Source organism: Oikopleura dioica, chromosome 2 (assembly GCF_907165135.1).
Source record: "Oikopleura dioica chromosome 2, OKI2018_I68_1.0, whole genome shotgun sequence".
In the NCBI taxonomy this organism is placed as follows: Eukaryota; Metazoa; Chordata; class Appendicularia; order Copelata; family Oikopleuridae; genus Oikopleura; species Oikopleura dioica.
The window spans coordinates 11,191,462-11,206,847 of NC_137292.1; the positions used below are offsets into that span (position 1 = coordinate 11,191,462).

At 40.3% G+C, this 15,386-nt stretch overlaps 2 protein-coding genes across 2 annotated transcripts in view; one reads left to right on the forward strand and one right to left on the reverse strand.

The window, feature by feature from the left end:
- Nucleotides 1-1,065: 1,065 nt before the first annotated feature.
- Nucleotides 1,066-3,294, forward strand: LOC145699963 (radial spoke head protein 4 homolog A-like). Its single transcript, XM_081777231.1, has 11 exons — nucleotides 1,066-1,224; nucleotides 1,310-1,465; nucleotides 1,510-1,734; nucleotides 1,776-1,865; nucleotides 1,909-1,993; nucleotides 2,036-2,145; nucleotides 2,212-2,357; nucleotides 2,400-2,479; nucleotides 2,526-2,750; nucleotides 2,793-2,986; nucleotides 3,034-3,294. Exons 1-11 carry the CDS (start codon nucleotides 1,201-1,203, stop codon nucleotides 3,214-3,216), a joined length of 1,518 nt encoding a protein of 505 aa, XP_081633357.1. The 5' UTR covers nucleotides 1,066-1,200; the 3' UTR covers nucleotides 3,217-3,294.
- Nucleotides 3,295-4,268: 974 nt separating this feature from the next.
- Nucleotides 4,269-15,386, reverse strand: part of LOC145699978 (FH1/FH2 domain-containing protein 3-like) — a 65,300-nt gene continuing 54,182 nt past the window's right edge. Inside the window, exons 7-18 of the mRNA XM_081777250.1 lie at nucleotides 15,029-15,079; nucleotides 14,612-14,759; nucleotides 9,112-10,547; nucleotides 8,734-9,070; nucleotides 8,420-8,656; nucleotides 7,750-8,033; nucleotides 7,578-7,708; nucleotides 6,190-6,315; nucleotides 5,870-5,957; nucleotides 5,697-5,826; nucleotides 5,535-5,596; nucleotides 4,269-5,282 (exon numbers count right to left, since the gene is read on the reverse strand). Coding sequence (XP_081633376.1) covers nucleotides 5,173-5,282; nucleotides 5,535-5,596; nucleotides 5,697-5,826; nucleotides 5,870-5,957; nucleotides 6,190-6,315; nucleotides 7,578-7,708; nucleotides 7,750-8,033; nucleotides 8,420-8,656; nucleotides 8,734-9,070; nucleotides 9,112-10,547; nucleotides 14,612-14,759; nucleotides 15,029-15,079 — 3,140 coding nt within the window. The 3' untranslated portion in view covers nucleotides 4,269-5,172. The remainder of the gene's footprint in view (nucleotides 5,283-5,534; nucleotides 5,597-5,696; nucleotides 5,827-5,869; nucleotides 5,958-6,189; nucleotides 6,316-7,577; nucleotides 7,709-7,749; nucleotides 8,034-8,419; nucleotides 8,657-8,733; nucleotides 9,071-9,111; nucleotides 10,548-14,611; nucleotides 14,760-15,028; nucleotides 15,080-15,386) is intronic.

A 15,386-nucleotide genomic window follows, 5' to 3' on the forward strand; every position in this document is an offset into this window, starting at 1 on the left:
TGAAGATTTTGATATCGAGCTAAATATTCCAATGACGGCTTTTGACATCCATCAGTCAAACGGTACCATTACTTACGGAGGCAAAGTTGAGGGTGCTCCAGGGTTAGTAAGAGACCCGACTGGAATTTTGAACTTGGGAACGGCTCTTTCGTCGCGATTCAGATGTGAGTTCCCTGACCATCTCGCCTTGTCCACATCAGGAATGGGTTGCTATTAAAGACTTAGAATGACAAAAACAGAAAAACGACCAATTCCAAAGCATCAATGATTTCGCTCGCCGACGCGGAGACGGAATGGGTACTCGCGCCGGTTTCTAATTTAGACGGCGACGACGAAGAAGATGAAATTGTTTCCGCGCCAGCCGCTGCTGACTTTGTTCTCGAGTCCTCTGTGGATCCAGACAATCCACCGAAGATCGGCGAACGGATCACCCTCTTTGTGATGCCGGAAACTGGCTTTAGCGAGCACGATCCCATTGTTTATTACATTGATCAGATCACAGCATCAGGAAAGTCTTTTCTTTTCAAAAAAATGCCAAGAAATCGATAAAATGAAAAAACTAAAAAAGATCCTAATAACAAGTCGACCTCAACCGTCATCTATAAAAACCCTTGTGCCTTCAAATTCCTCTTCATGGACTTCTCGAATGCAGCTGAAGCAACCAGTTTGGGAGCATCACAATCTTTTTCGCTAAATACCTTCGTTTTTCCTGGATCAAGTTCGCTCGAATTTGAAATTGAGATGAAATGTAAAACCTTTTCTTTGAAAAGATTTCTTGACTATTTTCAGTATGTGTGATTGATGAAAATGGAGATCCTGTGGCCGAAGGGTGCTTATTTGATGATGAATGCTCTGATCCGTATACGAGACTATGAAAATCCTGAAAATGGTTCAAAATTCATCCCTGACTGAATATTCTGTCTTTTGTTTATAATAAAATTTAAATAAACTCAATAAAAATATTAATAAAGATCTCGAACTCCACTCTTAGTGAGTAAATCGTCCCCGTGACAACGAGCGGCTCGTTGCTAAGGGCCCCTTCGAAAAAATCCCAAAAAAAAAGAGCAAAAATTATCAACAATAAAGACGCCGAAAGAGATTCTGGTGAAAGAATCGGTATTTTCATTTTTGGTGGAGTGTTTCTAGAACACGAAAGATAAGGTGGTGTTTTTTCAAAAGTGATCAGTTCTAATTTGCAAAATGACCACCGAAGAGGCTGTCCAGGTTTGTAAAATATAGCGATATTTTGATTTAGATTAAATAGATTAATATAATTAACATTGACTTATTTAACTTAATATTTTTACAGGCGGCGAAGGCCTACCTTTCAAAGTCTGAAAATGGCGAGCCCTCAGCGTACGACCACATGGTCTCGCTCATCAGAAACCTCATCACCGAGCGACCTCCCAATCCTTACCAGGATATGGAGTCAATCTCTCGGGACCTCAAGAAGAACTCCTCCAAGGTAAATCGTTTTGTTCGTTCAATAATTGAATTTATAATTTCCAGCCTGATGGAGATATTCTTCGGGACGTTTCTGATGCTTCGGTGGCACTGAAAAACGCGGAGTTGCAGAAGACGCTCTTCTCGCGGCCCGACGAAGATGGCGAAGAAGCCGAGGCGGATGACGGCGAATGCATTATTCCAGATATTCGTCAGCTCGCCAATGACTTTGAAGAGACTGGCATCTGTCTTGGACGCGATGAGCTCTTCCGAATCTACCTCGCATTAAAGGTTTGTCTTTCCAAATGATCTAATAGTCAAATTTCCTTTAGAAATTGACAGAGACCCTTCCTCTCGCCAAGTGCCGCTTCTGGGGTAAAATCCATGGACGAAACCAGAATTACATTGTTGCCGAAACTCAGGTACCTCCAAATATTGAAATAAATATATCATCAATGTCTTTAGTTCCGAGAAGGCGAAGATGAAGAAGAAAAGGAAGAGGAAGAGGAGGAAGAAAATGAAGACGAAAACGAAGAAGATAATGATGAAGGTAAAGAGTTCCTTGATTGAGGGAAAACAAATTTTGTTCTAGAAAATAACGAGGATGCTCTACCCAAGTCCGCATGGAAACCACCTCCACCAATCCCATCTGAAGATCGATCTACTGGTGCTAACAAGTTTGTCTACTTCGTTTGCAATAACGTAAGTGATCAATGTCATTGATGATCACTGATCATCATTTCGATTTTCGCTTATCGACTATTTTAGCCTGGTGCTGAATGGACCCGACTTCCAGATGTGACACCAGCTCAGATCGCTGGTGCTCGACAAATCAAGAAATTCTTCACTGGTGACTTGAAGACTGAAATCTGCGCCTATCCCCCATTCCCAGGAAACGAAGAGAACTATCTTCGGTAAGATTTTTTTTTCTGAAATATTTTTTAGCATAATTTTAGAGCGCAGATTGCTCGAATTTCCGCTGGTACTCAAGTTTCCCCACTTGGATTCTACCAATTTGATGAAGATGATGAAGGAGGTGAGCTTTAATAGTCTTTTCTGTTTTCATTCAAATTTTGAAGGAGAGGACGAAGAGGAGTTCAAATCAAATTACATCGAGAACCCTGAATTCGACGGCATCCCAGTCCGCGACTTGGCCGATCCTTCCCTCGCCAATTGGGTGCATCACACATCTCACATTCTCCCACAGGGTAGAACTGTTTGGCACAACACCAACCAGAAACCCGAGGAGGGCGATGACGAAGAGGAGGACCAGGAAGACCTCATGGACGAGATCGAGCCTGAACAGGGTAAGCAAACCTTTCTGAAAACAAGAAATTTAAATAATTCAGGTCCCTCTCTTTTGACTTCCATCTCTGAGGATGCCGAGGTCGACAACATGCCCGCCTGGACTGCTCGATTGTCTTCGAATCTTGTCCACGCTGATCACGCTCTTGCCGTGCTCAAGTCCAACCTCTGGCTCGGCGCCACCGCCTTCTCCAATGGAAAGCGATTCGAAAACGTTTACATCGGATTTGGTCTGAAGGTAAATAATCATCTGCTGAGTATGATTTTTTAACTGCATAAATTTAGTACAACGCTGATAACTACTCGCCACCAATCCCACCACCCTTCCAGACAGAATACCAGGTCGGCCCCGAAATCACCGAGGTAGAGGACCCCACCGTCGAGGAAGAGCAAGCCTTCAAGAAAGCACAAGAAGAAGAGCTCATGAACGCCGAAGACATGGATGAGGAAGAGTTCGAAGACGATTAAATGCTGCGTCACTAATTTACTAATTATATATTTTTATAACCGTTCGCCACAACTGTAAATAAAATGTTACAAAATCTCTGACAACGAAACGCACGTTTAATAATTTTTATTTATTTGGATGGCATTATTTCTAATCAGATTAATGCATAAAGCGAGGGGTTGACGAATAATTGTTACTTATTTTCGGCGAGGAGATCCGAGATGATCAGCCTTCCACTGAGCAACGGTTGTGTATCTAGCAGTCAACAGTTGATCAGTATCGATGTGGGTGCATGATCGGCAGACGGAGGTGATATCAACACCGTTCGCATCTTTCGTCTCTTCAGGTCTGCACTGGGTAGCCATTTCGAAGTTGTAGCTGCGGTTAACGACTCGTTAATAACGAGACAGGCATCCTGAGCTTTGCAGGAACCGATGACTGACTCGATCACTCCTCCTCGTTGTCTAGTATTGAGAATTGTTTACTATGCAATATTTTTTTCAGTACGACGGTCAGCTGACAAGTCTCCTCGTTGGCGTAACAGGTAGTGACAACGGCGTTGGCTTCGAATTCTGCGATGCTTGTTCCATATCCAGAGAAATGGAAACGTAATTACAAAATGTTTTCAATCACAATTCGATTACACTGCTGCCGATTAGTTTTCCCTTGATTTAAGACCTTAACACGCCACATCATAAACGGAAATCCGGGCTGATTTTATGGTAGTACGATTCAGCAAGATTTGAATAAATATGTCACTTCAATTATTGATGTCAACTTTATCCCTCTGACGTTGCGTCTTACGTTTAATAGTGAGATCACAACTACGTCGCCAACAGGTAAATACAAGAGGAAGTCCTATCAACTGAAAAAGTCTACGTTTGTTTTCGCACACAATCTCTTTTCCCTTTAATATCCTTTAACCAAACATTTCATGTTTAAGTTATTAATAAAGCTTCCTCTGATAAGGATTAATGACTGGTTAACTCTTCTGGAATTTCTCAACGGAAGTCTGCAAAACTTTGCAAGAAGACAAACACAACCAGAAATTTTTCATAATTTCAAGGCCAAGTTATGATAACAAAAGTGTAATTTATTGAACAGAATTAGAGGTTAAAAGAGCATTTTAAAAAAACTAAATAGAATAAAGCTTTGATGAAACATAAAAATAGGTAAAGGCAAGATCGGTTCGGCTCACAATCGGTAGTTTTTGAGATTCGGTCAGTTTTTTCGTTAAAGTTTACAAAATTGAACGGTTTTTGGAAAAAAAATTTAATGATTTTATTTATAAATGAGTTTTAAATATATGTGACCAATAAATACAAATGATATTAAGCATGAATATGCGAATTAAATACAGTGGATTGAAAAAGAAGTACGTAAACCTTGTGAAACTTAAATAGAATATACAGTGCATCAGATAGGAAAACTAAAAAATGGCTATTCATAAGAACAAACGTTATTTAATAACTGAAATTTAAATTTTAAGACCTCAAAAGATTATGAACGTCAAAATTCTCATCGTAATCATCGGTTCTCTTCGACCTTTTTTATGTAGGAGGGAATTTCCTAAGTCGCAAATTATTGTTGCTATGGAACTATCAAAATATGACTGAGGTTACATATAAACTTAGATGAATTGTGTTTACTAGTAAAAATAAATATTGCGAACGCTATAAAACAGTTGTAAATAAAGCTTATTTGGCATCAGATAGAACTAAGAAAAAGTAAAGCCCACAATGTATAAGAAATCAATGCGTAATAAAGACAACTTGTTTGATATTTTTTATCTCGGAAGTAAGCAGTTTGGTAAAAAAGGGTTGAAATGTACAGTAGTTGAAACAATAATTCAGAATCCATTCTAGTGTAGGCACGACTAGGCAATGAAGAAACGAATGGAAAGAACTGGAACTTTGGATCAGTAGATTTTTTGTAATAAATAAGATTGTCTGGAAGCTCAAGAAATCAGGCTTGATTCATGAGAATGGCCATTTCCTCGGGCGAGAGGCCTTTGTTGAGCGTGCGGTTGCGCTCGCGCTGGCTCTTGCGGCCGCCGGGACCCGCTCGCGATCGACGACTTCGTCTCCTAAAAATTCATTGAACAAAAAGTCCAGATAATAACATCAATGAACATGCGAATGGACCGGAAAGTTTTCTATAAACTTCCGCTAGAAAAGGAAAAACACTCTTTTCTATGCTAAGAAAAAGAAACATGCATTAGAAGAAGAAAAAAGGTTATTTTCGAAATTTCGACTTCGAAACTTTCGAAAAAGCTATTCCTAGAATAAAATTTCTATCGCTAGGTTTTTAAACAATGTTTTTTTGGTTCGGTATTAACTTGACTTTGGACGTTTACGCCTAAATGAATTTTTGCGCACTTTGGAGATGGTCTTTGGCTTTCTAAACGGCGGGTTACAGTCGAGGGTTACAGATAGAAAGAGACAACCATGCGGTTAAAAAGAAGCTCGTTAGACTGCAGATTTACAGTAGGGATACTTACTGGGCACTATTTGATACGCTTGCTTGTGCAAGAGATTCGATCATTTCCTCGTTGCTTCCTGCAGCAGACAGACTCGCCTGGCGAGCCATTGGCTCCCGACTTGAGCTTCCGCGGCTTGTGATGCTCCCCGCTAGAATTTCAAAATAAAAAACTCTAACTTCCACGGTTCTTACTTTGTCTCCGAGTCCGTCTTTCTCCATCCTCCAACAAGTTAGAAGCCATCTTCTCATGTTCGCTTTGATCAATGTATTTCCCGTTGCCCTAAGTAATAAGTAAGTATGAGTTCGTTATAAAAATTGACGAAGATTCACTTTGGAAAAATGAATCTTATATATTTGCGTAAAGAGAGGGTTAGTAATGGAAAAACGGTAATGGAATGAGTTAGCGCACTGGAATGGGACTGCAAATATGCATTTTTGTTTGCATAAATGATACACAGCAAATTTATGTTCTTTTATTCATATCACGCAAATTCAATCATCAACCCTCGAACCTCTGCAAACACTTCTTTGAAGCGTCTGATGTATTTTTCCTTAGTCATGGCGTCCGAGTAGAGATCTACCTCGCCATCCTTATTATCTCCCTCGTCCGAGTTTAGGGATTCTGTCTCTACGTCAAGCTAGAAAAGAAACTGTAACTACAGTAATTAGCAGGTGCAAATATTGCTGCGAGAAATTCCATCCTTGCAGCATTTGTGATCTCTTAAAATTTATACATCCGATATTTCACCTTCACAATCCGTGCGAAAACGGCGTGGAAAGGCCCCGGAAAAGTTAATGCAATCATTTGAACATTTGCTTAGATCGATGGGGGACGTAACGAACGTGGCTCGTTAAATCAGTAGAATCCAAGTCTCAACGTGGCCTAATTTTACGATAACGTTTTCGTTAAAAAAGTCATAGATGTCATTAAGGGTGTCCCCAACGATTTTTTTGAAACAGGATCAACTTTGAGTTAATAATTCTACTAATCGGATAGTTTTTACATAAAAAATCAATTTGAATATTATTATTTGGACCCTTCTTTCTGCATTAATCGAGACCGATTTTGTATATTTTGATCCGTTAATCCCCTACCGCCGCTTTAAAGAAGGTCGACTTCTGTAATCTCGGGTAACTTTGAGATCGTTTTTCTCGAAATCTACTCGTTCAAATTTCAAATTTCGAAAAGAATTATGTTGCTTGAACACTTCTCTCTGCATTAATCGAGACAGATTTTTTATAATTATATCAAATGCATATATATATATACAATATATAAAATGATGATTTTAACAAAATTTGAACCAAATTTTAAGGCTCTTCTCGCTTGATTTTTTTTCCAAATTTCAATCTGAACATAGTTCGATCCTTCAACAACGCTCCCATGAGCTCAGATTGTGCACCGATAAGTAGGTTAATCCCCTTTTCCGGCGCCAAAGAGCAGGTGTTTTCGAGTTTTGACGCGCTCTTACAATAAGTAAAATTCATCGGATCTTTTTGAAAATGGTATCAGCAGAAAGGAAATTTTTCAAGCTTTCAGAAGATATATGATTTGCTATACTTAATTGAGAATTTCAAAATAGCCATTTTCACAGTGCATTTCTATTGAAGGCTAATGCATTAGCGCGCTCATAGAAAAAGCCATATCTCGAGAAGTAGATAAGATATTGAAGATCTGAAAAAAGGTTCGGAATCAGAATTTCCTAAATAAGAAGAAAAATTTGAGTCACCGAATTAGACAGTCTCGGCCTCGATCGTTGGGGACACCCTTAAGACCCTGACATGGTTGTGATGTTGACAACCGCGATATCAGTGGGCTACAAATCACTAATTAGTAATGCTAATTTTCTAGTAACTAGGATTCTACCTTGATCTTGAACAGATCTGGAAAGGCAAGTACCTGAATTTTGGTGGTGATTTTCTGGCCCTTGTGGGTCTCCGTCTTTTTCTTCTTTTTCTGGGCAATTTCAATGGCTCGTTGACGGGCAGTCTTGAATTCCAGGGCAAAATCGGATATTGTCGAACAAACAGCTGATAAAAATATTATTGATTGGAATCTGCGACAAACTTACATTTGACAGGCCATGCAGAAAAGTCCGAGATTCCGAACCACCTGAGAATCTTCCGATGGCGGACCTGAAGCCTTTTCCATACTGTTTGTATAATCATAGTGTGCTGGGCGGCTTCCTGGACAAATGACGTGAGTTTATTTTTCAAATCATCGTGAAAGTTGTCTTGCTGTTTGAGCACTCGGAGATATTCCCAGCTAACGCGGCATTTGTCCTCCAAATCGGAAATGGTGTTGGCAGAACTCTCCCAATCAACTCGAGCCGAACGGGTGACGGCGCCGAGTTCTCTGAATAAAAAGTAAGCTAAAGGAAGTGATACGCTTATAAGTTCAAAAGTGGCGCAAAAAAGATTATCGTACTAATCGAGTAAAACTATGCGACTGAAATCGTAAATACTACGTTTTTGATCCATAGGAAGTCAACTGACGATTCTCATGTCTTTGAATAGAGAATCTTATGTATGGAGAAAAAAGTGCGTCATCATGTCAAGATTAGAAGTTTGCTGTAAGAGAGGTCCTACAGAATTACAGTGATAAAAACAAATTTGTTTTCCGATATTTGTAAATTTACATTTTCCCTTTTAAGTGTTAGTTTTACGGCTTAAGTTTTCCCTTTTCTATTCATCGGGTGAATCAGAATATATTCTACAGTTTGATAAACCGCGTGTACTTACTCGTAAAGGTCCTTGGTATCCGCGCCGCCAAGGTAGTTGACAACATGATGGACAAGTGAGTGTTTGTGGACGGTATCTTTCACCTCGGGTGCACGTTGTAGGTAGTCAAGACTAAATCCTTTTGCATTCGCGTTGTTAAGGTGATTGCCTATCTTCAGCAAGCAAGCCAACACCTTCACAAGTGTTTTACATTTCTTGATTTGCTGAAGCGCCTCTCGAAGGTCAGATAGCTTTTTAATCGGATACAAATTGTATGTTTGCCAACGATAGTAAATCATCATGCTTCCTGCAAGTTTTGCATCCATTCCTGATTTGCGAGTTCTCGCTCTTTTTCTGGAAAGTCCAGCCGGAAGCTCCAGATTTTCAATCTCGCTTCGAGCTCCGGAATTGAATGAATGGTAGAAAGAAATTGTTCGGCTGAGGCGAGGGGCAATCCAGGACGCTTTTGCTGCTCATCTTGGATCATGGCGATCTCTTCTTCCGTGGGCAAGAGTTTTAAAATCTTCTCGATACTTTCTTTTGGAAGGGCGTCGGAGTTCATGTGCAGGATCGCACTTTTGATCGTGCGAATGTTTGGTAGCGTTTTCATTGAAATATTAATAGCATTTGAGCGCTTTTGGTCAAGGACAGTGATTTCGTTTTGCTTTAGGCCTAGAAAATTTTAAGAAATGAATTAAATGAAGATGAATTACTTTGACCAGGAGTTCTTTCTTTGCCCTTGGAAGCATCCTTGAGGGCAAATATGCTGTCGAGCTCGGAAGAAAAGTTCGCAGGAGCTTCAAATTCGTCATTAATCGCACCCCAAATGGTTTCTGCACCAGGTTTACGAATTTCTGTCCAGAAGAGTTTCACAGTTCGATTTGATTTTTTCTGAGGTTTTGCTGGGTGAGAGGAAAAACCGCCAGATGGAGGTGGAGGGGGACCCATCCCACCTGGTGGAGGTGGACCAGGTGGAGCTCCTGGAGGACCACCGAATGGAGGTGGTGGCGGCGCCATACCAGGCGCTGGGGGTGGACCACCAGGGATACCTCCTGGAGGAGGTGGCGGAGGAGGAGGGCCACCAGGACCGCCCATACCTGGCATTGCAACGGGCTGGCGAGGAGGGAAACTTGGAGCACCAAAAGGCGGAACTTTAGGCCCATCTTCTTCGGGTTCTGACTCTACATCGTCAAAATCAACATCGCCAACGTAAAGTTTCAAATTTTTTCGGATGAGGCTGTCTTTGATTTCGTCCCAAAAGCAAGTGAATCCATCTTTCTTCTTTGGCGGCGCAACAGGCTCAGGTTCGGGCTCATCTTCTTCATCTGATTCTTCAGCTTCTTGAGATGGTCTCTGGCCAAGTCCCTGGAGATTTTCGAGGCGATCTCTGATGGAGAGCTTGCTCAATTCTTGTGCCTCTTCAGAGTCTTGAAAGTTTTTACTCTCGGGCTCAGGTTCCTCTTCAGGCATCTCATGTTTTCCATTTACCGTTCCATTTTCTACGGATTCGCCAAGGAACTGCTTTTGTTCTTCCGGGGTTGGTGGTTCTGGAAATTCCGTGGACTCAGAATTGTCATTTTCGTAGTCTTCAATGTCGTCCACAGAAGGCATTGGGGCGTCTGCATCGGTTGGTTGCTTCTGAGCGACCAGTCCAAATGTGCGTAGCTGCTTTGGTGCGTTGTCTTCTCTTGACCAAGTGGGCTCTGGTACTTGTTGATTGTTCTCGCTATTGTTGTTTTGGTCTTCACAGCTTTTAGGTGGGGTTTCATCCTTGGGGATTGATTTTGGTGTAATGTCGGGGATGCCCGATACATTGAGCAAGTCGTCGATCATGGTGACATCGAAGTCGGGCTGGAGGTGTGCTGGGACTGGAGCAGGATTAGCAGGACTCTGACGGAAGCGGCGTTGTCGGACATTCGTCGGCGTCCCAGGCTGGGCGGGGGAAACTTCTTTACGCGCAGCAGGAGAGTGCTGGAGATCGCGCGGAGATGAGGGGTAATCGTCGGGGGCAGAGTCCGACGGGCACGAGCTCGGTAAAGAGCTTGAACTAGCCGCGGTGAATCGGGCTGATGCTTGAGCTTGACGTAGGGCGAGACGTTGCTGGAGTGGCGTTAGTTCAGGCACATCTTCTTGGACAGATTTTGGTATCCTGAATGACAACATTAGCAACTTTGTTAAAAATATTCTTCGAGATTCTAGGAGATCTTTAGTGAGATTTTACGTCAGTGATTAACAAAACGGAAACATATAGATAATTAAGAATTTTGACGTCATTACTCATTCCACGTATGAAACGTAAGTTAGGTTGTGTTCGCCGCCGTAATCGTAATCATTTTTTTCAGATCGTGACATCATCAGTGACTTCACACGGGAGCGGCATTCTTTTCGATTCCTAACCCTTCCTAAGACTGCGCCACCGCTGAGCGCCACTCGGTCATAATTTAATTGGCTCTTTCGTCGGACGAGTATAAAAAGAGAGAACTTGACGATTTCCTTATCACTTATCAAACCGAGTAAAAAAAAAAACTCAAAACTTTTTCAACTCAAAAATGACCGACTACGAAAGATACACTGTCTACGGAATCATCGACGACGAGCAAGAGTTGAACTCGCAAATCGATGAATACGGACATCCAGATGATATGTAGCTCAACAATGTTACTACAACATGCTCGGACTATCAGCGGAAGAGCTACAAACTAGTTTAAATATGCTTTTGGTGCCCTTGTCGAAGCTGCAAGAAAATTGCAACACGAATTTTTTATTTATGACAACCAGTTTTGATCGTTGCTGCCCAACAAATCAGTCCAGCTTTCATGTTTGATATCCTATGGTGGCGCAGAGCGAACGGCGCGAGTCAACAGTTGGAATTCCATGAGGGAAAAGACACCAATATAAGTGCCCGCCGAACACCAACTCAACCAGTCAAACGAAAAAGAGGACAAAAAAAAATAAAAAAATACGAAATCCAAATTTGGATACCTGACAACTCAACCGACTCTAGATCAAACGAAAAAAGAATAAAAAAAATGATGCCCTACAAAGAACTAAACGAGAAACAGATCGACAAAGAGATCAAAAAATACGGCGTCAACCGAGACCTGTGAAACCAAGAGCATATTCAACTACTTTGTTTATACCAATTTGTAATTTTTATTTTACTGCGTAAAGCGTACTACTAAACCCATTAATTGAAGCCATATGACGAGTGCTTTGATGAACATACTTTTGTCAAAACAACTTCGAGGCGATGTTTATCTGTGATTCATTCCTCTGATTTTTAAACTGCATGTTTAAACATTCCTCCCACACCATTTTCTATTTAGCTGCCTACATCCTTTTTTAAATAAAATTCAATCTTATCATAAAACACCATTGTTGCTTCTTGTGTTACCATGCAATAATTCAATCATTACAAGTGGGCTTCCACAGCCAGGAAGCATTAAGTTTACAACAAGAGCAAATAATTACTAACGCCCTTCATTGCTAATAATTCCCAGTTTACTGCGACGTAGAAAACGTAAGGTGATCAATCTCTCCAATCATAGCACCCGCGGTTTAGTCGCAGCTAATTCATTTTCACACTAATTTTAATTCTTTTTTGATTCTGAGAGAAAATTTCTATGAATACGGATGATGGAGGAGCTTTTGAGAATATGTAAAACTGCCATACCTTGACCCATCGCAAAATTCAAGGGAAGTTGTTGACAGGTTATCAATGTTCTCTCCATTGTCGTTCATAATAGAAGCGAATAAAGGAACTTCTTGGATAACGAAGTTTCTTATCTTTTGAGTGATTGAATATATAGTTCCTAATGAACAAAGATACCAAAAAAGGGAAAAGAATTAAATCTAGAGGAGATGAAGATATGGAAAGATTTGAACTCGGAGATCCTTAGAAAAATTGAGTCCAGATTCTTGGCTGTTAGGCAAATTTGAAGTTGCTAACTTAGAGCTACAGTAGCCATTGTATTGAAGGGAAAATTACTAAGTTGATCTTTATTTATTGTTAATATAAAAACTCTTCTATGATTTCTAACACGAATCAGCTTGATCCAAGCCCGTAAGACCTCTGAGTTGATTTTCCCTTTATGAAAGATGCGTCGAGAATCTTAGTATTGCTGAACTACGATAAGTTTTCAGTAAGTTTACGGCGGAAATTTCCCGCTACTGAAACCATGGAAGAACCCCGCGCGCCGCGATCCTCGAGCGCCCTCGTAAATTTTTATCAAAAATAATTTACGCGTTTTTACAAATTCGCACATCACAGAGAAATCAAAGTCTCCGTAAACGATTTCGGGTAACTTTGTCATTTAGAATTATACGGCACCAATAAATATAAAAAATAACTTATAGATAATAATTTAAACTCAAATTAAAATGAGAAATTTTGAACTTATTTGCCGACTGAAAAAACGGAAACTTTCATCATTTTCCTTACTATTCAGTGGGCTAATATTTGGCGCAGTAAAAAATGCCTCACAAATTCCACCTTCAAAGAATTCAACCCGCGCCAAAACGAATCACACATGCAAACAATGATAGTGCTCTGAATTTTCTCAGACGGGGCTGCATGACTGTAACACTGTAATAAAACACGGTGAATAAAACATGCAGGACCACAAATGAGTAAAAGAGAAACCGAACGTGGTTGATTTGACACCACCTCAAATTTACTCGTCAATTATTTGCCCAGCCTGCTTATGTACTTTCAAACATCAGTCTGAATTTTCGAAAAATTCTTATTTTCCGATTTAGATTCACATGACGCACAATGATCAGAATTTCAAATAGGCGTTGGAATTCTACTCCGTAACAACTTAATAAAAACAATCAAGGAAGACCTTCTTGTTAGATAAATAAGAAAGAAAAAGAAGATATATGGCCATTTTTCAGAGGCATTATTGATGTTGCTCGTAAACTTGAGCAACTTTGAAAGGAGCTCTAATTGTGTTATTTATGATCCGAGGGCGAGACATTATTATTCTGTGATAGATCTCTCAAAGCTTTCGCGAAAAATGCATTCCAATATTTTGTATCTATCGAAAAATGCATGATTATTTCTCTACCTGACGAAAGACGCAACATTCTGAGGTTTTAAATTCGATTTTCTCGTCCGCGTCCTCACACGCCTTCTGATCTGGTCTGATTTACTGGGTCTCTCTGACTGCAAGAGCATCTGTATCTCTCCCATCTTGCAAAGAAAATAACGATATTTACAAAAATTTAGAAGGGAAAAACATATGTTGATCTTTTTTATTTTGTATATGAGTGCGTGACGAGTCCGTGGGGGATCCGCGATGCGGGCGCTCGCGGGCCGTAACAATCGCGGATCCATCGGCGGAAGACAAGCCAGGAAAGATTATGATACACATTGAGGGATCACCGCTTTAATCCTTGGACAAATCTATCGGAAGTGGAACTAACATAAATTGACGCCACTTGTGAATTTGTCTAATTGACGTTACTCTTTTTACCGCACTCATGGACGTCTATTTTCAAATTTCTTTCGAGAAATCATATTTTTTTGGTTCTGAAAAGACAGATTTTTTAGTAAAAGGACTCTTCAAAACCTTCAGTAAAGTTGAACTTTAACGTTTCGTTTCTTCGACTGAGCAAACCTTTGATAGTAATATTTGAAATTTAAAACTATTCAAATTCAAAAGACCAAAAAATATTTTCGAACGATTCCCATGCCCATATGTTTAGCGCTATTTGCATTTGGGTATTGTCTACCTTTATAAAGCTTCTTGGATAAAGAGAATTGTAGGTTGTCTGGGAAAATATCTCGCTGGTGCTTGCCGGATTCGAGCAAATAGGTTACCGTCGGTGAAAAGAGCGAAAATAGGCGGATAGAGCTCAAACACCGCTGTCACGCTATTGGTAAAGTTTGTAGTTTTAATTTGACGCGGGAAGCGAGGGGAAGCTCACTCTCTGATGAGAACTACACGAGGAAGCTTTTCAATCAACTCGCAACGTTTGCGGAGCTGGTACAATACTCCTTTGATTTTTCGCCTTTCAAAACCCAGACCCACCGACTCTACCCTTTCATACTGAACTTGAACAACCACTCGAGTATTTATAACGGCTTATGATCGCTAGAAAATCAAATCAAATAAGAGAAAGTGGAAAGCACTAGCCTAGGACCACTATTTTTTCATTTAAATTTTTCACTTCTGTTTCGTGCATAAAAAAATGATGATTTAAACTTACTTTACAGATGATGAAGCCTTCTCAGCGATGGAAGAGGGAATCTGAAGATTACCGATGGATGCTCGTTTTCTAAAAGAAATTCGACCAGCGTCAGACTTGCGTCGCTCCCTTAGCATCACGGAGACGTCCTTTTTAGTTTCCTCTTCATCTTTGAGTCGGGTTGAAATGAAAATAATTATTAACTTTTTGACTTTCAGATGACCACGCGGCGATCATATGAGAAATTAATATCCGCCGACGGACAAACTCATTTCTGTATGAAAATTCAGCTTCTTTTTTAATACCCGAGTAGAAGTTGCCTTTCACGATGCAAGATACGACTATAATAATGATACAATATCCTGGCAGATGTGCTCTTGTTAGACAAGCTAGATAAGCTTTAGCCTTTCATAATCTAAAAGATGTTCAACCCGGCTCCTTCGTTTTGCAGTGCAATGTCGTATTGGTTGAACTGTTCCAGCAACTCAGCTGGTGGGGGTCATCTGGATCATCTACTCGCAGAAAATTCAGATAAAATTCAAGCCAATTTTTGTGCGAAAGGGGTGATTTTTTCATTTAAAAAATATGCCGAGAGAGTGGCAGGATAAAGAATAGTGACCAGGTGCGCTACTTTATTAGCTACAAAACCGGGAATGTGTTACTATAAGAATAGAGCAAATATAGAATAGAGTGACAAAGCGGTCATACATTTGTCGACAGTGAAACTCTCAATTTTCATCGTTTGAAAATATATTTTAAAAAAGATTGGTTTACTGAAGACTAGCTCCGGTAAACA

Excerpts from the sequence above, each read along its gene's own strand:
- LOC145699963 (XM_081777231.1), top strand. The coding sequence starts at position 1,201 with ATGACCACCGAAGAGGCTGTCCAG. Across the intron at positions 2,146-2,211 it reads TCTACTTCGTTTGCAATAAC|CCTGGTGCTGAATGGACCCG; the intron begins GTAAGTGATCAA and ends CGACTATTTTAG. Across the intron at positions 2,480-2,525 it reads TGATGAAGATGATGAAGGAG|AGGACGAAGAGGAGTTCAAA; the intron begins GTGAGCTTTAAT and ends ATTTTGAAGGAG.